The sequence below is a fragment of the Wyeomyia smithii genome, chromosome 1 (genome assembly GCF_029784165.1).
Source record: "Wyeomyia smithii strain HCP4-BCI-WySm-NY-G18 chromosome 1, ASM2978416v1, whole genome shotgun sequence".
Classification (NCBI taxonomy): domain Eukaryota; kingdom Metazoa; phylum Arthropoda; class Insecta; order Diptera; family Culicidae; genus Wyeomyia; species Wyeomyia smithii.
The window spans coordinates 2162232-2184904 of NC_073694.1; the positions used below are offsets into that span (position 1 = coordinate 2162232).

Consider the following 22673-nt stretch of genomic DNA (forward strand, 5'->3'; position numbering starts at 1 on the left):
TTTTCCACTAGGTGTATCCGATCCACTTCCACATACGCTCTCGGATTCCTGTGGCTATCAGCCGTTGATGACATCGACGATGGAGCTTCTCGTTGGATATCCAGTGAATGATTTATCGCAGGCAATGAATAACAAATACTTGCAGTGACTGCGTTGTCTCCGCTGGGACGCACCACGTTCCACAGGCGTGCAATAATACGAATTTAACGTTTGAGTTAAAAATTCGGGTTTTCGTATGTGGAATTATCTGATCTGAGAATCAACTGACTGACGACCTGCTGCCTGGAAGCACTCGGAGAGCTCATCTTATTTTCTCTGCATATTGTTTCGGCGTTGTGCCAGCAAGACAATGTCGTTGGCTAGCTCGAGATCGTTTAGGTGCTCTATTGTTAGATTTGGACTACTGTCAATCGCTCCAACAAATATCTCGTCCGTAACGATGAAGAACAGCAGCGGTGATAAAATGCAGCCCTGTGACACACCACCAGTAACCCTCATAGGGTCGGATAAGACGCCATTGTGCATCACCCTGCAAAAAAACGCCTCGTTCTGAGCTTCGATGACATGGACAAGGTTCTCGGGAACCAAAGTCAACAAACACCAGTAGGAGAGAGTCCTGGAATTCGTTGATCTGCTCCAATAAATTTGGCACATGATCGGCCAGCGAAGAGTAGCGTCGATCTTATCCTAGATCCGATGAGGGATTACCTTACAGAGTACTTTGAGAGTTATACAGAGCAACGTGATGTCACACCAGTTACCGCATTCAGTTAAGTCTCCTTTTTTGGGGCCTTTGACCAAAATAACCTGCCCGTCAGAAAAGTTGCGGTTTCCTATGTTGCTGAATAGCTGATGCATCTCGGATGAAATACATTCTATTCGCGATTGATACACCGAGCTGTTGGTTTCATGTGCTGCTGGTTTTGTTGATAAAAAAAAAACTCGAAAGAGCTGTTCGAAATGTTCAGTCAATCGTTTAAGTTGTCCAATACGGTCAGTCAGTATCTGACCAGGTCTGTGTTTTAGCGGCATCTTTGTTCTCATCCTGGCAGCACTAAGATGGCGAGAAATATCGTACCACAAGTGGATATCACCATTGCCGGCGGCAGTTTCTACTTCTTCGGCTAGGGAGTTAGTCCAGGCTCTCTTGTCCCTACAAACACGTTTAACAACCCTTTCTAGGTTGGGATGCGGGCTCAGGATCTTAGTCGTTCGAAAAAGGCCCTGTTCAATTCGGTATTCTCCAGTCGGCGGACCTCGTAACGACACGCGCAGACGTATCTCAGCGATGAGAAGGTGATGGTCAGAAACAATGTCGGCGCTGCGCTACATCACGAAGGCTCCTTCTCCATTGTCGGTTGATACAGATGTGGTCAATTTGGTTTTCTGTTTGGCCATCGTGGGAAACCCACGTTACCTTATGTGCTGGTTTATGGGGAAAAGCGACCCATCAATGATCATGTTGTTATTACCACAAAACTTTGCAAACAACTTTCCGTTTCGCGTTGAAGTTGCCCAAGTGGATTTGAATGTCCCATTTCGGGATTTTCTCAACCATACCATACTGTCAGCTGGCTGTAGAAACTCTTTCTCCTGTAGGTTGGCAGCATCTGTTGACGCATAGCACTGGATCGCAGTGAGGTTTCTAACCCGTGTTCTAATTCTGACCACGATTATTCTTTCGTTTATTGGTTCCCACTTCATCAGGGCCGCATGCCCTGATGAATCCCACTTCATCAGGGCCGCATGCTAGGAATCCAACTCCTCTTTCTCTAGTAGCATTATCACTCGGTATGCCAAAGCAGAGCAAGATTTGCTCCGATGACGTCTTGTTTTCGCCAGTGCCTGGCCAACGGACTTCGCTCAGTCTTAGGATGTCATGCTTCAGACGGCTAGCTTCCTTCGCAAGTTGAGCCAGCTTACTAGAGATGGTCGGGTTTGACTTTTTTCAAACCCGTACCCGACCCGTACCCGAATTTTTTTTTTCGGTTGAAACCCGAACTCGACCCGAACCCGAGACATTTTTTCTCGATTGAACCTGAACCCGAAAATTTTATTTTTGCGAAACCCGAACCCGAGATATTTTTTGAGGTTCGACTTTTTGTACCAATTTGAGGCTGCCCTGAAGCTTTGAGCCTCAAATGGTATTAAATGTTAGTGGTTTTTACAGTTGCATGAAGTTAGACATCATTATCTTATAAAAATGCTTATTTGATATAGTCGTGTTCGGGTTTTCGACCTAAACCTGACATTTTCAAACCCGAACCCGATTATCATTATTACCCCACAGTCCTTTGCCCTCTATTATGCGGCAAAGGTATACACATATGGGTACGAGCATACCTATGAGTATGGACATACGAAGCGATAAATTGCCTAGGGTTTGTGAGGCTTGGAGACTAGGCCGTCGATTCCTCGCAGAACCGCATTGGTATGGTTTTAAAAAAGTATGTTCAGCCTTTCGTACATGATACATACTTTTCAGCCTTTCGTGTTTCAGTTTTTTAAGTTTCAGCCTTCCGTCACTAACCCACTCATTCTACATGGTTTTATCACAGACTAACAGACGTAACGCTGGTACCCAGCTCCATCGCCACAATAAACAATCGTTTCAAATATTCCATCTAATAGTTACAACACACAACACTGCCTGGGGCACTGTCATGTAATCTCATACATACATATCATACGTGTTTTATCAAATAAATGTTTTCACTAAATTAAATATGAAATTAAATCTTGACAATAGTTTGATGATCATCTCAAACTGTTTAGTAAACAAAACGCTGAAGAGTCTTGATTAAATGGAACTCCAATTTTCGCTCTGGTTTATTTTTTGCAAAGAGCATAATTTTATCAAAAAAACACAAAATTTAAACTTTCGTTATTTTTGTAGTTAAAGAATTCAAATTTGTTTGAGCATACAAAACGCTAAGAAGTTTCATGTAAATACATACATGAATTTTTGTCTTGAGCTTTTGTAGAATGGATGACTTTCTAATATTTCAACTCCTCACCACCCCACCCACCACTTCGCTTGATCCAAAATAATTGGCTTTCTCATGACTTGTTGTATTCTGCTGGTTGGGTAGATGGTCACACGTTGCTCTCGCATCGACAGAATCGCGCAAATGTTCTATATACAAAAGTCGCTTTTTACGCGAAGGATACGTAAACGTAAACGCGTAAAATCCGGAATTCGCGTAAAATCAGCTGCGTAAAAATATCTGCGTAAAAAGCGACTTTAGTGTATTACGAAAATTTTATGACCTAAAAGAAAGCGTGATTGATTAATTACACATCATTTCGCATCTGCTTCGTGAAACAATAAACTGAATTTCTTGGGGAAAAATCCTAGTGTTGCTTAAAACGCACTTTTGGGAAATAAGTTTCGAGAAAATTTCACACTCGGAGAATCAAATATCGGGAAAACGGTACATTCGGGGAATCGAAATTCGGGGAAATGAATTTCGGGGAAGTGGTACATTCGGAGATATAATTCGGGAAAATATCATTCGGGAAGTTGTATTTCGGGAAAATGACTTTCGGGGAAATGTGACACAACCTTGCTTAGGTGCGAGCAGCCTTCAAATTCTCGTTCAATATCGTCAACGCGAGTTTTAGTTTTGACCTGTTTTAGTTATCTACCTTTTTCAGTTAGCAAACCAGACTTGGCATTTCTCTGCACCAGGTGTATCCGTCGACTCGCACGAGGAGCAGCCTACTCGATTCGTGCGAAGATAATTTTCTTCGCACGCCGTGAACACGCATTAGTTCGCAGGTGCACGTGTGTTATTTCTCGAGTACACGGCGGGTGCACCGTGTAGATGAATAAAACCAAACGGGAAAACTAATAACCTACGCTATGTCTCTTTTATATTGGAAAAAAATGGTTCAGACTCACATGTTGAGTAGTTGATTTTTGTGCGATAATGACCAGGAAACAAAAGTATTGCAGAGATTCTACGCCGCAAAAAATGCCCACGGACCATTGATTCATCTTAATGGTCAGTCTTAGTTCTATTCAGGCTGTTCATCGATGAAAATTTCAAAGCACCCTCCGTACGGGAACATCAGAATGTTTTATCTGAAAAATCTTCTCAGATTACCTTAGTGTGGATGCCTTTTCATTGTTTCATTCCGGGCAATAAGAAAGTGGACAGTTTGACTTAGGTGGGCTCAACAAACGATGATATTTATGATAGATCAATTGCCTAAAATAAGTTTTTACAATTTTCTCGACAGAGTACGCCTTTAAACTGGCAGATCTTTCCTTCCACTACGGGTTATACATCTACTGCAAATTGGGCACACGGATAGTAATCATTGCGTTTGTGGATGGAACCATCATCACAATGAGCACGTGGTTTTGGTGATGCCGAACTTTGTGGCCCCAGATCGTTACTTTTGGGTACCCTCAGAATCTCAGAAATACAAACCTATGCTGCAGTTTGTGGTTTCCTGGATCAAGGGAACAAGATATGAATGATGCCGATTTATGAGTTCCGTAAACCGGGTAAGATTTTGCCAGTGTGGGGTGAGATTGTGTCATACAAACCCATTGTTTGTCAGCTATCTCATGGCGATCACAAGACCCAACTTTCTTAAATAAGTTTCCTATAATATTTAAACAAGAAAGACTAGTCTCCTGACCCGAAAGAGATGGCCGCCAAGTCACGGTTTTTTTTTTCTCATATCATTTATTTGACACGGCACAAATACAATTTAATGTTTAACGGCGCCAATTATTTCTGAAGACTTAAAATCTTAAAGCAAATATTTTATCCTCGCTGCCGACTACGAGCTGAAATTAAGTCTATCTTAAAACTAGGATGTATTGTTCAATCACTGTTTTGTAGTTTGATGGTCGTCTGATGCTCTTCGAATGGCCATGAATATGCAGCATGTATGGATTTGTTCTGCTGAGCCACGATGTCATGAGCTGGAAGAGGGGCTTGTAATTCTCGGGTCCTGAAGGTATTGTGCGGGGGCTAGTTGCTGGTTATGGTTCGTTGTTGTTGTTCGCTGGTGTTCAAGTGGCCTATGGTATGTGCCGCTGAGCCAAGATATCACTGAAGGCCTCGGGTTCTCAGGTCCTGGTGAATTCGTGTGGGGTGCAGTTGTTGATTCCAAAACCTCTGCTTAGGGTTCAAACGTGTTCTTGTCGTTTTGTTGGGTGTAGACGGAGGGGAACGGGACTAGACTGGGGCATGGATGGATTTTAGGAAAATGTATATAAGGGTCATGTAGGGTATGTCACGGCTCGCCAAGACATCACGAACATGAACAGCTGGCCGTCTACCTCCGGCCTGAAGGGAAGCTACTAATTTAGACCTGGCGTCACGGTGGACAGGGCATGACCAAACAACGTGCTCTATGTCGTGATAACACTCACCACAGGCACAGATACCGCTTTCTCCGAGCCCAATACGACGGAGATGCGCATCAAATCTATAGTGATTGAACGTAAGCCGAGACATCACGCAAATGAAATCTCGACCTACATCCAACCCCTTGAACCACGGATTCGTCGATACCTTGGGTATAATGGAATGTTCCCCTCTGGTCCAAGAATTTTGCCAACTGATGATCGTATTCTGACGTACAAATGCAAAAAATTCATTAAAAGCAATTGGTCTTTCATAAATTTCACCGTTTGTAGCGCCCACCTTAGCCAAAGAGTCCGCTTTCTCATTGCCCGGTATCGAGCAGTGAGAAGGGACCCACGCTAAGGTAATCTGAAAAGATTTTCCGGATAAAGCACTCAGATGTTCCCGTATTTTCCCCAGGAAATACGGAGAGTGCTTAACATCTTTCATCGATCGGAGAGCCTCAATGGAACTGAGACTATCCGTAAAGATGAAATAATGGTCCGTGGGCATTTTTTCGATGATCCCTAGGGTGTACTGAATTGCAGCTAATTCTGCGACGTAAACAGAAGTAGGATTATCGGGCTTATGGGAGACGGTTAAATTGTTATTGAAGATACCGAAGCCAGTGGACCCATCGATAAGTGATCCGTCAGTGTAGAACATATTGTCGCAGTTGATGTTTCGATATTTATTGGAGAAAATTTTGAGGATCAGCTGCACGCGTAAATGATCCGGGATTCCACGAGTTTCTTCTGTCATGGATGTATCGAAAAACACAGTAAAATCAGAAGTATTTAATAAGTTGACACGATTTGGAATATTCGGAGAAGGGTTAATATTTTGTGACATGTGATTGAAATACAATGTCATAAAACGGGTTTGAGAATTAAGTTCGATTAACCTTTCAAAATTTTCAATCACAAGACGGTTCAAGACCTCACATTTGATAAGAATACGAGAAGACAGGCTCCAGAAGCGGTTTTGCAATGGTAGAACTCCAGCTAAGACCTCCAAACTCATCGTATGGGTCGATTGCATGCAACCTAAGGCGATACGCAAACAACGATATTGTATTCGCTCCAGTTTGATCAAATGTGTGTTTGCTGCGGAGCGGAAGCAGAAACACCCGTACTAAATGACAGACAATATCGTTGTTTGGTAAAGCCTTATAAGGTCTCCCGGGTGTGCTCCCCACCATGCTCCGGTTATTGTACGAAGAAAATTCACTCTTTGTTGGCTTTTTTTCATCAGATACCTCACGTGACAATCCCAGGTGCCTTTAGAGTCGAACCAGACACCAAGATACTTGTGTACCAAAACCTGAGAAATCGTTTTACCCATTAATTGTGGCTGGAGCTGAGCAGGTTCATGCTTCCTAGAAAAAACTACTATCTCAGTCTTCTCCGGAGAGAATTCGATACCTAGCTGTAGAGCCCAAGCAGACAAATTGTCCAAGGTATCTTGCAATGGTCCTTGCAAATCGGCAGCTTTGGCTCCTGTAACAGAGATTACACTGTCGTCTGCAAGTTGTCTTATCGTGCATGAATTTGCCAGACATTCGTCGATGTCATTAACATAAAAATTGTAAAGAAGGGGGCTTCAACATGAGCCCTGGGGAAGACCCATGTAGCTAATTCGAAAAGTTGCCAAATCGCCATGCGTAAAATGCATGTGCTTTTCGAACAACAAATTGTGCAAAAAATTGTTCAAAATTGGAGAAAATCCTTGTCGGTGAAGTTTGCCCGAAAGAATGTCAATAGAAACGGAATCAAAAGCCCCCTTAATGTCCAAGAACGCAGACGCCATTTGTTCTTTGCGAGCATACGCCAGCTGGATATCTGTTGAAAGCAACGCAAGACAATCATTCGTCCCTTTTGCACGGCGGAAGCCAAATTGAGTATCTAACAGTAGACCATTTGATTCGACCCAGTGGTCTAAACGACGGAGTATCATTTTCTCCATCAAGTCACGGGTTGTATGACACAATCACACCCCCACTGACACAATCTGATCGCGGCTGACGGTACTTGAAAAGCAACAGAGTGCTCATCAAACCACAAGTCGAACCGCTGATTGAATAGAACATGCTAGTTTTAGTTTTAGACTTAGTTTTAATTCTTTTCGCCTTTATAAGATATCCTAGAAATAAGATTGAAATTTTGAAAAAAAGGTTTGGAATGAGTAGCAATTAGGAATATTCACTATTGTTCCGGTGGATAAGCATCTGACAACGTGGACCATACGCGCTTACTCCTTCGTTACTGTCACTTTTTTTATCCATACCATCAAATTGTAACACTGACCTGAGGATCCATGAAAAGGACATCTTAAACAAATAAAGGATGCGAAGAACTGGAAAGGAAAGCTGCGGTCGTTTGCAAAAGGCTGTAAAAAGCTGCAAAACTAGAGTGGCTAATTAGAGTTCAAGTATCCATTTTTCATATTTAAATTTATTGTCATACACCAGCTCAACATGGTATGCCCGATGCGCAATAGTCAGGCAATCTCCGGAGTCATTTTGCTACTGTCGGCTTGCCTCGTCAGGCAGAAAAAATGCTTGAGATATTCATGTGTTCCTCTCTTTGAATACTGGGAAAAATTACCTTGGCTTTGAAAATCAATCACACTAGCCATGGCAATGATATGACGGACGCCGCGTGCCATCGTTCGGCTTTGTGGAGCAAAACTTCGGTTTCAGGTGTAAAACTTCGGCTTTCTCTTTTGCTGAGGTGTAACGTAAGCGTAAATTAATTGCGCGCGCGGAGTCCTTTGATTCCCGCGTAGTGCAAATGTAAAATACACCTTGCTCTTCGGTCGCCCGGAGGAGAAAACCAAGTCTGTAGCAAACCAAATAATGCCAACGTTAAACCATATTATCTCGCTGTAGTGTGAACACGCAAAGTGATATCCGATATCATATAGTCTGAACAAGACATAACACGCACATCGCATTGCGACGTTTGATAATAGTTATCCAATACCGCAAGCCGCAGTTAGAACGGCATTGGCATCCAATACTTTTTTTTTGCTTTTGATCACTGCCGTGCCGTAGTTACTTAGGTTTGTGAAACTGGTATTGGCGTCCTTCGTTTCATATTGTCTTGACTTTTTTTTACTCCCTCTTTTTTCTGTATGAGTGAAGTACTTTATGGAAATTTCCTGTCTCCGTCAGCGGCCGTTGTCTGTTTCAGTTTCAGACAATCGTCAGGTGATAGTGACGCTGAAAATCTGGAACAAAAGCTTTCGAGTAGTTTTCATTTGATTCGTAGAGTGCTCGAAAATGAAACAAATGTTCTTCAATTGAAAGCGACCGGTCACAGCGTCATTATGATCTGATAATTCAGGCTCTGATTAGAACACTTCCATTGCGCGTTTTCTGGATATTACGATGATATGATCATTTTGGAAAACAGTATAGCGATTCCCAATAAAAAATGCGTTGAGTAGAACATTTACATAATAATGATCCTCTTCAAAAACTGCTAGGAATCGATTTTAGTGTGTAGCCCGCGGTAATAGTGGTAAAAGATCAAACACACTGGAACGTGAGAAAGTGTGAGGTAACGAAAGCTCAGATGTACAAATATATCTGCTTGACTTCGCTTTCGAGCACAGGATCAAGACAGCCGCGAAGATGAAAATCAGATTTATGTCGGAGGGATCAGGGGCTTTCATAATGCCTGTCAAAATGATGTTCTAGGTCGACTAATTTACCTAAGATGTAACCGCAGAGTTTTACATGTATATTTTGCTAACATCTTCTAGTCCGTAGGTAAAGATTTTTTTTCGAAGAATTCAAGAAACAGTAAACCTTGTGGCTAGGAGAAGGGCATTGAAGCTTTTTGTTGCAGGGCAGGAGAAAGCCCGACTTTATAAGAAACAAATGTCAAGTATCGAAATCTTTTCTTTTTCGAACAATCAGACAGCATCCACTGAATTTTCATTCTTTAGGCAACAAGCAAAAATTTAAAAAATATACTGCATTAGCTGTTACTGACGGTAGGCTTTAGCCATTGTTTTAGCCTTTCACCAGTCCTTTGTTGATTTTTGTTTGTTACCATCAGACCAAAATAACATCGTTTTGATCTCGTCTGACCAAATGGCCTTATGTTTTAATCAACAATTTTCTCAATGCTTCTCAAATGTTTGAGAACACATCGTCGGTTTCGTGGCACAACTCAAAATTGTGCAGCGAAGGCACTTATACCCATAACTCTGAATTTTTTGGGAATTTTGAAACGGGGTTTCGTGGGATAAAACTTAACTATATTTAGCATCGTTTGCCATCAAAAACTCAGAAGTGTAAAATTTTGAGTTGTGCCAGTGTTGCACAAAGCCGACGACATGTTCCGTAAGTTTACGTGCCTTGATAGAGGAAAATCTAAAACCAGAAATACAACAGTAAAGCAGGTATTACACGAAGCAAACATTTGCTATTTTTGGTACGGATTTTATTTCGTGCCAATAAAAATCGTACCAAAAATAGCAAATATTCGCTTCGTCTAATACCTGCTTAAGATATTGAGGCACGTGTCAAATCTCCCCGCATGCTTCGTTCAGAGCAGCAGAAAGTCAGTTAATCGTGGTACTGGTTTCAACGCTAAATTTTAAATCTCCATGCATACTGCGATCGACGTTGCTGTGAGTGAAAAGTAAATTGAATGCTATTTCATTTCTCTCGTATTTTTTGTGTCAAAACAAGCTCAAACTTTTATGCAAAATGCGCTTTTATTTGATTTCCAGTCTTTCTAGTGTCTCTAATAGGAATAAATTCACTCTTGCAAACATAATCAACAGCAGGAAACCTTTTCGTAGCTTTAAGGGCTATTCCCACTGCTTCCGTTCCGGGACCGGGCCATGGCTGTTCCGCGTGTCGTCCGGGCTCGTTTGAGATTGATTGCATGCGTTCTTATGAACGCATTCACACCGACGCGCCGTGCCCAGACCGGGGCAGCGTTGAGTTGCCGTCGTGCTGCCGCAGTGCGAGGGAAAAACTATCGTTGCCGACGATACTTTGTGTTGGCCGGAGAGTGCACGGAAGGCACTCGGGTGGATGCGTGTATGTAGTAGTGACATATTTCGCGCGGAGTGAGCTGCGGTATGAAAAAAGGGAAAGACGTTCTTTCACATACACACATCAACATTTCTCAGCCAGAGCGCAGCGCAGGCATGGTTCAAGCACGGCGCAGTGTGAATGCATGAAAAGTCCCGGACGAGCCCGGTCCCGGAACGGAAGCAGTGGGAATAGCCCTTTATTCCTCTAGTATTGTTCGCTTCTAGACTCTACTGCTTCTCATCCTATTCTTTGTTCATTATTCTATGACAACATAAAAAACGTAATTCCCAACAGGTTGCGGACAAATTTATTGTAATAATAACACACATTATAATATCAATTAATCCCCTCTTGATAGCGGAGGATGCCACTAACATATATAAATATAAATGGTTCCGTGAACACTAGATTTATTTTGTACATCACAAGCGATAAACAAACCTAGCAAATGCTTTCTAACACATTCCCTGGATAATTGCACGGACGTCGACGACCGGGGATTGCAAAAAAAATAAATAAATTGGTGACACAACCGGAAGCGAGTGAGTGAGAGTGCGAGTGTGACACCGCAAGAGTATAAAAGAGGAAGGAAAATGGGAGAAAAAAAGAGTCCTACTAAATCTCTAACCGTAACAAAAAGCCGAAGGCAGGTGGTTTCCATTTAGCTGATTTTATTTTGCTTAATTTTTGTTATGTTACGTGAATAGTTAAACAAAAAAAACATTAATTAAAAATCGATTCTCTCTGCATTAGAACTGTGTGCGTACTTATTTCACCTTAATTTTGGTAGTTTATTTCTCTTTTAATTTTTTTTTCTACTCGGACAGTCGATCACTAGTAAAAGCTTCCATTGTAACAAATCTAATGATTTTTCGTTTAACATCGACTTTTGTAACCACATACTGTTCCAACACCACACCCTCAAAAGTATGCAATTGCTTTGCGAGATATTACGAGTGTCAGTAAATAACGTAAGCCACTTACTCGACAGCTGAGAGATAGTAGCCATTTTTTTCTCCCTAATTCTGTTTTCTCACTCTCTCTCTCTCTCTCTCTCTCTCTCTTGACTGCACCCGGTGTTGGAACAAACTTGCATGGTTCGGTTTCGAGTTTTTCACGAACAGTAAAAAAAAAAAGCTTTAGTCGTTGCAAAACCTAGAAAAAGCGTTTTTAAGTCTTAGTTTGATTCATAAACTTGCCAGCGGCTTTCACTGACCACTTTTCTCCCCTTTTTCTCTTTCTCTTTTCTTCCACACTAAAGGCTACACGTGCGCCACGCCCATCCCGGCCGGGTTGTCTTCGGTGTCCTCTTGCTCCTCCACCTCGATCTACTCGTCGACGCACTCGTTGAATTCGATCTGTGACCATAAGCTGCCCCCGTCGATCACGACCCTTGCCCAGGGCGTTCCGGTAAAACATCACCAGCATTACCACCTGCAGCAACAAGACCAGCGCTCGTCCTCCCTTCCGACGAGCTGCTCGAGGCCGGCCTCTGCAGCCAGTAGCCGGGCCTCGGGCTCGATAACGATCGCAAAAGTCGTTAATCCGCTGGGAACCGTCACAACCGTTTGTAATGTGGATTCGGAGGGTCCGGATCCCGATGCGGAAGCTCGAACGGCTCGAGATTGTGACGCTTATATGCACGAAAATTGCGACGAGGCACTCTTCCGACCGGTGGTTACGGTTCATGGACTTTCCGGACCAGAGCGTGATCTTTGCGGTTCCTCGCTGGATCGAATCACCTCGGCACAAACGTCCACCGAGGAACCCCCGTCGATGATCGGTCGTGAACTGATTGTTCCGGTTATCGAGGAGAAAAACATGATCTACTTTAGTAAGGCTAAAAACAAGGACGACGAAAATGTGGCCAAGTTTGAGGAGTTGTCCTCCATCAACAGGAAGAGCAAGAAAGAGGTGGTTGCAAAACCTAGCGAGGGAGAGTTTGTAACTATAGAGGCACCGCAGCAGTGCAAACCGGTGGAGGAACCGAAAGTGACGGGCAGCAAACGAAAGGAGAAAACACCCCCGATGGTATCATCAGCCTCAGCCACGAAAAGCGATCGAAAAAAGAAGACTCAATCCGAGCCGATCGAAGTTATCGAATTGCCCGACCCGGGCCAAAAAGAAGTGGAGCTTCCGCCAGCGGAAAAACCTGTACGCAACCGGAAGAAAGAGAATGGCAAGAAGAAGGACGATCCGAAACCGGTGCAGAAGCAGAAGCAACCTACCCAAGCGGAGGCGAAATCAACGAGAACGAGCGGCGGCAATGCCAACAACAACGCGGGTGTCAATAACAATAGGAAAGAAAACAAGCAAGACAATCGCCGGCGAAAAGAGCAAACGCCGCAGCCTCCTCCGCCAGTCCCAGCTCCACCGCAACCGAAGCCGGAACCCGAAGAAGTAGTTCAGCCTCTGACGGTTCAGCCACGTCCCGTAGATGAAGAACTTCTGAAATCTATCTGTGACGATTTTCCACCCCTGGAGGCACTCAAAATTGATGATTTGGAACTGTTTGGCGAGTCAAATGAGCCGGAAAATTTAAAACTGACTCGCACGGAAATTAGCGTTCAGGAATCGATGCTGGCTAGTGGTGAACCGGTGGAGCTGGGAGATGGTGAAGGAGAAACTGCGTTATCTCGCGTAGATAGGGAAAAAAGTGTGGAAGAGCCGGACGTGATGTGTGTGCGGGAAGTTCTATGTGAGGACGAACCGAAAGTGGTGGTGAAGGAGGAAAAGTTTTACGATCCATCTGGGAGGTATGAGTTGGAGTTTCCGGAACCATTGCCTCCGCTGGAGCCGTTCGTGTGTAAAGATTTCGAAGATTTGGGCTTTAATGAGAGTGTGAAGGAAAAGCTGCTGAAGCAACCGAGCGAGGAGCGGACTCTGATTAGCTTCGAGAGTCCACAGCAGGAGGACGCTAAGGAGGTGGTTGCCCTCGCAAAGAATAGATCCCTGCTAGAGGAGAGGAATATTGTTTTCGCCATGTGCTCCAGTTTGCGCGATGCGAGCTTGTCCGGTGGGATGGGAGAATCCAGTTGCTCGCAGCAGTTGGGAGGAAGTAGAAGTCTTTCTTCGTCCATGATGCAATCGGGTCCGGTTGTTTTGAGACAGCAGTTGTCTGTCGAGGGGCAAGACTCGGACTACAAGAGTTTGGAGCTGGACATTGACGATACGGCGATGTTCATGTCTAGGCTTCCGGTATCGTCGGCATCGGATGAAGAGACGTCCAATTCCAATAACGACGAGGCTGACGAAGAGTCCAAGGTCTCCCGTAGGACACATCTGCGCACCGGTGAAGATGAGGACGAAGAACTGGAGCCGTTGATCTCGAGCAATAAAACGTCATCTTCATCACTGTCGACTACGGTTGTCGGTTCCGCCGCCCCGAGTGCCAGTGGGCCAACCGATAGCCTAAGCAACTCCATGACTACTTCCGGCATTGTGGCAGCAGCAGCCGAAAGTCCGGCCAAGACATCATCAACAATAACAACAACAACAACATCAGCACTGCCAACGACAGAAGCGAACCAAAGTGAGCAAAGCGACAAGCAGACAACGGCGGAAGCAGCAGCAGCAAAGCAGTCCAACAATGGTGGCGGTGGCGGCGGCGGCGGGAACAATGGCAATAATAACGGCAATGGCAACTTCAAGAAGCGTTCCAAGAAGCGGCGCAAATAATTGGCGGTCTGGCGGATGATGCTGCTAGTGGCCACCGGTGGCGTGGTGGTGCTGATCGCCGCATCACTGCTGGTTCTGCTTGTGCTATCGTATCTGCTGCTTCTGCAGCTCTGCTACGCGCTAGTGTTATATTTATTGTATTATTTCTAGGACGCGTGCGCTCTTTTTGGCCAAGAAGCGAGCATGAGAAAATAGGCAAACAAACAAAAAATGATCGTGTAGCGTTTAGTTTAGTTTAATTTCAAAGTTTATTTAAAGCAAAACAAACCAACAAACAAACAAAAAAGTACGCGGTTCTTTCCGTCTTTCGACGTCGGATTTTAATCTTTTTTTAGTGATTTATTGTTACTATGGTTTCACAGAGAAAGGTATTCATTATGCTTACGAGGGGACTCTTTTTTTTAATCGGACAAGCGCTTCCGACAAGCAGGCGGTGGCTAGAGAGTGTCACACAAAACTGCACAGAAAAAAACGGCTCAATCCTGCTACTACTGCTACTATTGTACATATCTTATGCATGTTAAAACTCAGTTTATGTTTTTAGTAGCCATCAAATTCAACTTTGAAAACGAAAATAAACGCTGAATTATTTTCCACAGAAATTAGGTTTATTTCTGTGGAAGACTAGCCCACTGCTTGTCGGATTTCGAGGAGGTTTTTTTTTAATTCTAACAAGAAGTGAAAGCCAAGCAAGTGGCGAAGCAAAGGCAAACACAAAAAAAAGATTTTTTTTTTTCACAACTGAACGAAAACTACTTCTGGTTGACAACTGATTTTTGGTCATGTTTCAAGTATTTTTCTTAGCTATAGAATCGTTCAAATCGTGTAGACTTTTGAGGGCATTGTTAACAAACCAATTCATAAGCAGCGTTAGAAAGAAAAAAAAAGTTTCATAATCGCTTATCCATTTACGCGCTATTTCTTTTTTCTTAACCATGTTTTTGTCCTTTCGAATTTTTCCTGATCGTTGAAGTTATGAGCTCAAACTGACTGATTTAAGAAAAAAAAAAATACTGGAGAAAACACGTTCGTGAAGAACAGGAGGAAAATTAAGTACTATAAACATTTGCTGTGAGCTCACCCCGGGAACGATTGTTATTTTGGTTAACATTTTTTTTCTGTACAGTTTCGTGATCCATTAGCGAAAAATAGGATACACACCAATACACACACAGACACACGAATATAAACAGATAGAAGAAAGTAAATTCATTACTGTTGTTAACGTTAACGAAACAAAAAATCGCTGGTTGGTGGTGCCGCAAGCTTCCTGTTTCAATTCGGTGTAGAGTAGAAACGCTTAGCATCTTTCCGTTTTTGCTAGATAGACACAATTCACCCACATTTGAATCTAATTTCTAATCTGATGTCCTAGTGATTGTCCACCAATCCTATTTCTTCTTTACTTAAAAACCGCTACTGTACAAAACCGTCTGCGTCTCAAGACTAACGATTCAATCATAATCAATAGTGATCGTTCTCAAATCTCTAGCAAAAGAAGTTGTTAATTTAAAACGATAAAGTAAAGAATAAATAAAACCATTAGTTAACCAACTTTAATCCCCACGTCACCTGCCCCGAACAGGACACAGAAGCTAGAAGATCTCCGAAGAGTTATATTTTAGCTTTTAACTTCAAAAAACCGGCGTAAACAGCAAGCTTAATATTGTTGCACTGAAAAAAACTGACCAGACACAGACACACCAAGAGTAAAATACAAGCATAAATGCGATACGTACGCTGTAACGCGTAATAGTAAACGTAAAAGAGAAACAGACACACATACTACACAGCTTAGTTGTTCGGAGCGAGGCAGAGATAGTGTGAAAGAGAGAAAAAAAACGAGAGATAGAGAGTGTGAAGAAAAAAACGAAAAGGCAGACTTCATTCGTAGGCGAGAACAAAAAAAAAGAGCAAAATTTATGAACAAAGCAAAATTTAAAAAAAAAGAAATGTGATTGTTTGTATATTTATCGAAGAAAAACCGAAAGGAGAAATTACAACAAAAAAAAAACGTAATACGAGTAAGAGTAAATTAATTTATGATAGTGTAAGTTAAAGCAAAGACGGCGAAAAAATTAGAAAAAAATCAACAACTAAAGCAAAACAAAAAAAAGCAGACAAAAAGGAAAAATAAAAAAATGAAAAATCACAAAATCCAAAACCTGAACAGTTTTTGTTTGGTTTGTTTTTATTATCAGCTCAACTGCTTTCGAGTAGCACAGCAGAAAGCAACGTTTGTGATAATCGCTTCTACTTTACCTCTTGCAGATGGCCCCGGATTTGGCGGCGTCGTTACTTCTTCGGTTAGTGGTGGTGGTGGTGCCGGCGGCGGGATATTGGTCACCGGCAGTGGTGGTGGTGGTAGCGCAGTCGGTGTAGTACACGCCGGGCTTCAATCGCTGGTGCATCTGCAGGACCAGGAGGATTTGAGCAGCAGTAGCTTCAGTTCTGCTAGCCGAGCTTCGTTGGATTTGCAAGCGTCATCGTCCGGGTCGCCAACGGCGTCCTACAGTGGGGAGAATCTGCTGCACTTTCACGGCGATTCCAGCGGTTCCTTATAATATCGAGCACCGGGCGGCGGAGGCGGTGGCAGTGTCAGCGGCGGCTCTGGATCTAGCGGCGGACTCCGCAAATCAACAGCGGCAGCGATCCGTGCTTCTCCGTCGTCGCCGTCGCGCTGCTCATCATCGTCGTCCCCGTCAACGACGAAGCGAACGGGAGAGTGCATCAGGGAAGTTGGGCCAACGGTGGGTGGTGATAAGGGAGGGGGACTTGTTGGAGGTGGCTCGGGGAGGCACCGAGGTGCAGGTCAGAACAGACGGAAAGATGGGAATGGAAATGATAGACCGGAGGATATCGCCGCTTGTGGCTCTGTCGGTTGTGTTGGGGATAATAGTAATGGCAGTGATGCTGGCAACACTGAACGTCACATGGATCTGGTAAGCGGAGTTAGCGTACGCGTATTTCAATGGGTTCGAGGGATGAATTTTGGATGCCGACGGAAAGATGGCGTTGAGGAGAAACGATGAGCCGGGGATGAACATTATCACGACCGACGAAGGTTCGGCTGGAATTATTCTACGTATTAACTAAATTATAATAATATTGATAAGATAATCGGTTTGTTCAGGGAAACAAACGCATGTTTTTTGTGGTAAAAGTACCAACATAATTGACAAAATATTCAGGATCAGGCAGTTTAAAAAAAAGGTGGATAGCAAAAACTTTGACTTCAATTAAACTACATGTTCCACACAACAATTTTTACAACATTTACTTTTGGTTTTTCCGATCTACTACCAGTACTTGCCAATCATTAAGGAGCGTTATTATAAACTCCTCAAACAGAAAAAAAATCATAAAACCGATTTAGCAGAATGCGATAACAAAAGCCAGAGTGGTTTTGTCTCTCGGTATAGATTGTAGAGAACCAGAATTTCCCACCATTCTACCGTAATAAGTAATTAGAACAATTCGACTAGTTTCATCGATTCCTTCTTCTTCCAGACGCAATTCAACGTATTCCTGTAATTAGTAGACAAGAAAGCAACAAAAAAAAAACTGGTGCCTGCCGAGTTTGAGCGCGCACTTTTGGGATACCCGTTATTCTATCCCCATTTCTCTAGCTAGCTTTGGGCCCGGCAGGCTCGGCCTTTCCTATTTTCCTAGAACTCAAAACCCGCGACCACCCTCCCGTAAGCCGTATAGGAATAGGAACATCATAACACATTTTACTAACAATTTTTCAACCTTCTACTTACTACCATCGTTGCTACTTCGTGGCGTGTTTGCGAGTGAGCGTAAAAGGGGTCGTCAGCGACATAAAAAAATAGTTTAAAGCAAAAAAAAAACGATGTGATACTGATTTGAGAATCGAACACTGAGAATGTGAAAGTAGTGTGATTAAGGAACGAACGCGGACGCTTGTAAAGCATCAATCCATTTTCGGTTTTTTTCATCCGTAAGGTTTCCTAGCAACCAAGCACCCAACCAAGCACCAAGCAACCAAGTTCGTCGCTTCCACTAGAGCAAATACTTACAACACACACACACTAGGCGGTAATTATCAAAACAAAAACTATTATTACTATAGAATAGAAAACAAAAAAAAACTTCAATCAATAAGCAAGCAACAATAAATCTATTAGAGAGGGGAAAATGTCGGAAAAGTGCAAAAGTGTGGCTACGCAATTTCGGAAGGGAGTGCCATTTCTTATGAATGTGATCGGATGAAAATGTTAGTATTTTCAGCAGCAAAAAAAACAACAGCAGAGTGATATTTGAATGTGACCATAGAAAGTACTTTTTTACAGTTATTATTATTACTCTCATTATTATTATTATTATTATTACAATATACACAGAAGAAGAAGAAGCAGAAAAGAAACCCCAACATAGGACAGTTTTGTTAGAGTGTTAGCCAAAAAAAAAAGAAATGGTTTTTATTCTTTTGTTTTACCCTGAAACCAATCGGGACGGGTTAGAATATCCAGTTTTAAGCAGCGTTTGTTCAGCGTAATCAAAGTGAGCTGTGCTGTGTAGTTTAATGTTTTAACAAGTAAACCCTTTTACACGCGAAGGGGAATAGTCGTCTTTCACAGAGCCTGGTGGGATCGCGAAAGACAGACACAGGAAATAGGTCTAAACAAATAACTTTCCGATATCAATCTAAAGCAGCATTTTATAAAAACCTACAAAAAAAAAAACAACATACATTCAAGCAAGTTTACAATTTATGTGGTATTTATTTTAAGGAAGCAAGCGTAGCAGAAAGCGAGTAAAAAAAAAACAAAAAACCACAAACGATATTCCAGTGATGAGAAGGTGAAAAGGGGTCTGAATGAGGGAATGGGTCTTTTTTTCTAACAAGCGCGTGTTTGAGGTGTTTTGTGTCGAGCGTAGAGCAAGCGTAGCATTCCAAAGGTAACAAGCGAGAGAGAGACGCTCACTAGCCACTAACTTTGCTGTTTTTGAGTCGTTCGTGATCTGTCCTTTCAGCGGAAAGTTCTGGAGGAATTTAAAGAAGAGACGCATAGTAAACGTTATATTTAAATACTAATATTTTGCATATTAATTATTCGAAACAATGTTTCTCGGGTAGTGTTTGTACGCTTACAACTATGTAAGAAGTGTGTAAAAATCCAGCGCTACCCAAATATTTTCCTATATTTTACCAACTATAAAGTGAGTAGAATTTTTTTACTTGTACCAACATTCATCTATGAAACGTTTTTATCCTCTACCGACATTCGTTCGAAAAAAAATCCACACTAGTAGTCTACATAGTCGAAAAGGTGGTTGAAAGTTTGAACCGTATATCTCACTATTAATGACATAAAAACCGGAAGCAAAAAGCGCGAAAACAATAATATCTGAACGACGCGTGAGTTTGTAACACGCTTCGTGTAAGTCCGTTACCGACCGTTTCGGGATTGGCCCCCGAACAAGTTTAGAAATGGAATAATCAAAGTCATAAAACAACTATTGAACATATATACATATACAATCATATATATTGTATACATACGTTTTCTACGTCATTATAGCTACTATTGTAAAGTTACGATGAACAAGGGTAAAATAAATATATTTTGAATGTACGACAATCGCATCTGGTAGCAGCATTGTAATCGTATGTACGCCCGATAATAAGATGTTAACCATATGGTTGGAATCGACATTCAAGCGAGCCAAAAAATCTTGCGACTGAGTAAGCCATGAAACCTTGACTGACACACCGACATGTGCAAGAAAATGATGGAAGTTAACAGCTTTTGTATTTCGCTATCGTCACTAACAAAACAAACAAACAAAAAACAAGGTAAATATATCTTTTATATTATTATTTAGAACCCAAACCAATGACTGCCATTTTCGTTGATCTAGCAAACGAAAAAATCACAATCGCCGAGTATGACCACAGGAGAAAAGGAATAAAACTGGATAAAACAGGTATGATTTCACATAACCTCTACCTTTGAGTGATGATAAAAATCCGTGGTAGTGAAATGACCGTTTTGTTGATTTAATCGAACATTAAAAACTGAGAGCTTGAATCGCCTACTTGTTTTCGAATCGTCGATTCCTAGGAATCGCTTCTCATTCACGATTCCGCTTTGTACTAGTGGCTTAGTGAAACCATCGGCACCTCTCCACTACCGACCCATTATCGATTGCTTTGTGGACAAAATGGTAGCGTATGTCCACGTGTTTCGTCTTTCAGTTGCAAGCTCCACTCTTGGCGATGCAAATAGCCAACTGGTTGTCACACAAGAACGGCTATCTTGACAAAGACTAGCCTTGTTTAGCTTCGGTTGCTACCTTGGAATACAAATACTTCGCCCTTCGTTGATTGTCGTGTCTCTCCATATACCTACTCTCTAATACACACCGGTGTAGTCAACGATCTCTTTTGCTTGCTGTACCGGAGCTGATTTGACCAAATTTCTTCATCAGCAACCGAGTTCCCAGGAACTTCTTCAAAAAATCGATATACTGAGAGTCTTCCAGCTAGAAATCTTTCTGACTCGCAGTATTTGTTTACAACACGAAGGAGGGTTAGAAGTGTGTCCCAATCACCGCAGAAGTACCGCATAATTCCATCCTAGGCCCGGTGTTGTGGAATGTCATGTACGACGGAGTGCGGACGACATAACGCTGGAGGCCTACGGCGAGTGGAAACTGAAGTTAGGTTTTGTATAACCGTAAATTAGAGCAACAGGCGGTGGTCAGAGTCAGAGGCCTGAAAGCGATCTTTGGAACTCTTGGGGGTTATGGTTGACGACAAGCTTACGTTCAAGAGCCACGTTAATTATGTCTATCAAAGGACCTCAACGACTATTGCAGCACTATTTCAAATGATGTCGAATAGCTCAGCGGTGTACGGCAGTAAGCGGAAACTTCTTGCCAGCGTGTCGATCTAGGCTTGGCCATGCGAGTTTTTCTATTTTTTTATTTTGTTGGCAAACGGACTGGTCACCGGTCTAGGGCCGAACAAATTAAAGATGTCCAGCTTCTCCTGTCTTGGGCAGCCGTTCTCCAGTCTCCTCGTACACCAGCAGATCGTGCATCTTCTTCCACCGTGTGCGAGGCCTACCACGGAGTCGACGGCTTCTTCCTGGTTCTCTACTGAAGATAGTTTTGGCGGCTCTCTCGTCAGGCATTCTGGCTACATGTCCAGCCCACTGAAGCCTACCCAGCTGTATTACCTACACTATATGAGCATGTTTGTACACCTGGTACAACTCGTGGTTCATGCGTCTGCGCCACACTCCATCTTCTAGTTTTCAGCCAAGATCGCAGAACTTTACGCTCAAAAACTCCGATCACTCGTCGAAGCTGATCGACGAGTGATCGGAGTTCGTGCTTCATGTCCGTAAAGGGCCACCGGGGTAACAGCGTCCTATACAGCGCTAGTTTTGTGCAAGTTTGCAAACTACGGGACCTAAGCTGGTTACGTAGTCCGTAGAAGGCCCTGTTCGCAGCTGCAATTCGTCGTTTCACTTCACGGCTCATATCGTTGTCACATGTCACAAGTGTACCAAGATAAACGAATTCGTCAACCACTTCAAATCGTTCCCCATCTATCTCCACCTCAGCACCAACATCACGGGGACTCCCACGCTCTCTACCAGCTACCATGTACTTCGTTTTGGCAGAGTTAATGACAAGTCCCAATCTCGCTGCTTCTCTCTTAAAAGGTACGAAGGCCTCCTCCACGGCCTTACGGCTGATACCGATGATATCGATGTCGTCCGCAAAACCAAGAAGCAGGTGAGATTTCGTGATGATCGTACCGTTTCTTTCCACGTTTGCTCTTCGTACTGCACCCTCAGGAGCGATGTTGAACAGTAAGTTGGAGAGCGCTTCCCCCTGCTTCAGTCCATCCAACGTTACGAATGCGGCTGATGTGTCGCCTGCTATCCGCACGCACGATTTTGATCCCTCCAGCGTCATACGACTCAGCTTAATTAGTTTCGTAAGGAAACCGTGTTCCAGCATGATCTGCCACAGCTCGTTTCTTTTCACTGAGTCGTATGCCGCCCTGAAGTCCACAAACAGATGGTGAGTCGGTAAGTTGTACTTCCGGAACTTATCGAGGATCTGTCGCAGGGTGAAAATTTGATCCGCCGTGGAACGCCCCTGCCGAAAACCAGCCTGGTATTCGCCAACAAAGGTTTACGTTAACGGTCTCAATCTGAAGAACAGGATACGGAAGAGCACTTTATATGCGGAGTTGAGCAACGTTAGTTGCCACAATCCAATCGATGGCCCTTCCCAGTCGTTCGGCATTTGTTCATCCGCCCAGATCCTTAGTATTTTCTGGTGGATCGCATAGTACAGCCGCTCGCTTCCCACTTTTAGAAGTTCGGCCGGGATACCGTCCTTCCCAGCGGCCTTGCCGTTTTTCAGCTTACAAATCGCCTTTTTCACCTCCTTCTGTGTTGGTGGCTCCACAGCTTGTTCGACAGCCACAATGGTCATCCTGTTCCTGCTCTGCTCATCCGGCTCCTCACCGTTCAATAGCGCCTGAAAATGCTCCTTCCACCTGGCTGCAACCGTCG

General features: G+C 43.1%; 2 protein-coding genes across 6 annotated transcripts in view; both read left to right on the top strand.

Annotated features, from left to right (window-relative positions):
* Positions 1-16276, top strand: part of LOC129719123 (breast carcinoma-amplified sequence 3 homolog) — a 52788-nt gene extending 36512 nt beyond the window's left edge. For all 5 annotated transcript variants that reach the window (XM_055670548.1, XM_055670549.1, XM_055670547.1 and 2 more), the window contains one exon: positions 11690-16276. In XM_055670548.1, coding sequence (XP_055526523.1) covers positions 11690-14106 — 2417 coding nt within the window. In that variant the 3' untranslated portion in view covers positions 14107-16276. The remainder of the gene's footprint in view (positions 1-11689) is intronic.
* On the top strand, positions 14122-17138 carry LOC129718268 (loricrin-like). Its single transcript, XM_055668876.1, has 3 exons — positions 14122-14178; positions 16308-16620; positions 16678-17138. The coding sequence occupies exons 1-3, from the start codon at positions 14122-14124 to the stop codon at positions 17136-17138; spliced, it is 831 nt and encodes a 276-aa protein (XP_055524851.1).
* The last annotated feature ends 5535 nt before the right edge of the window (positions 17139-22673 follow it).

Excerpts from the sequence above, each read along its gene's own strand:
- LOC129718268 (XM_055668876.1), top strand. The coding sequence starts at position 14,122 with ATGATGCTGCTAGTGGCCACCGGTGGCGTGGTGGTGCTGATCGCCGCA. Across the intron at positions 14,179-16,307 it reads TGATCGCCGCATCACTGCTG|CTCAACTGCTTTCGAGTAGC; the intron begins GTTCTGCTTGTG and ends TTTTATTATCAG. Across the intron at positions 16,621-16,677 it reads GTCGCCAACGGCGTCCTACA|CACCGGGCGGCGGAGGCGGT; the intron begins GTGGGGAGAATC and ends TATAATATCGAG.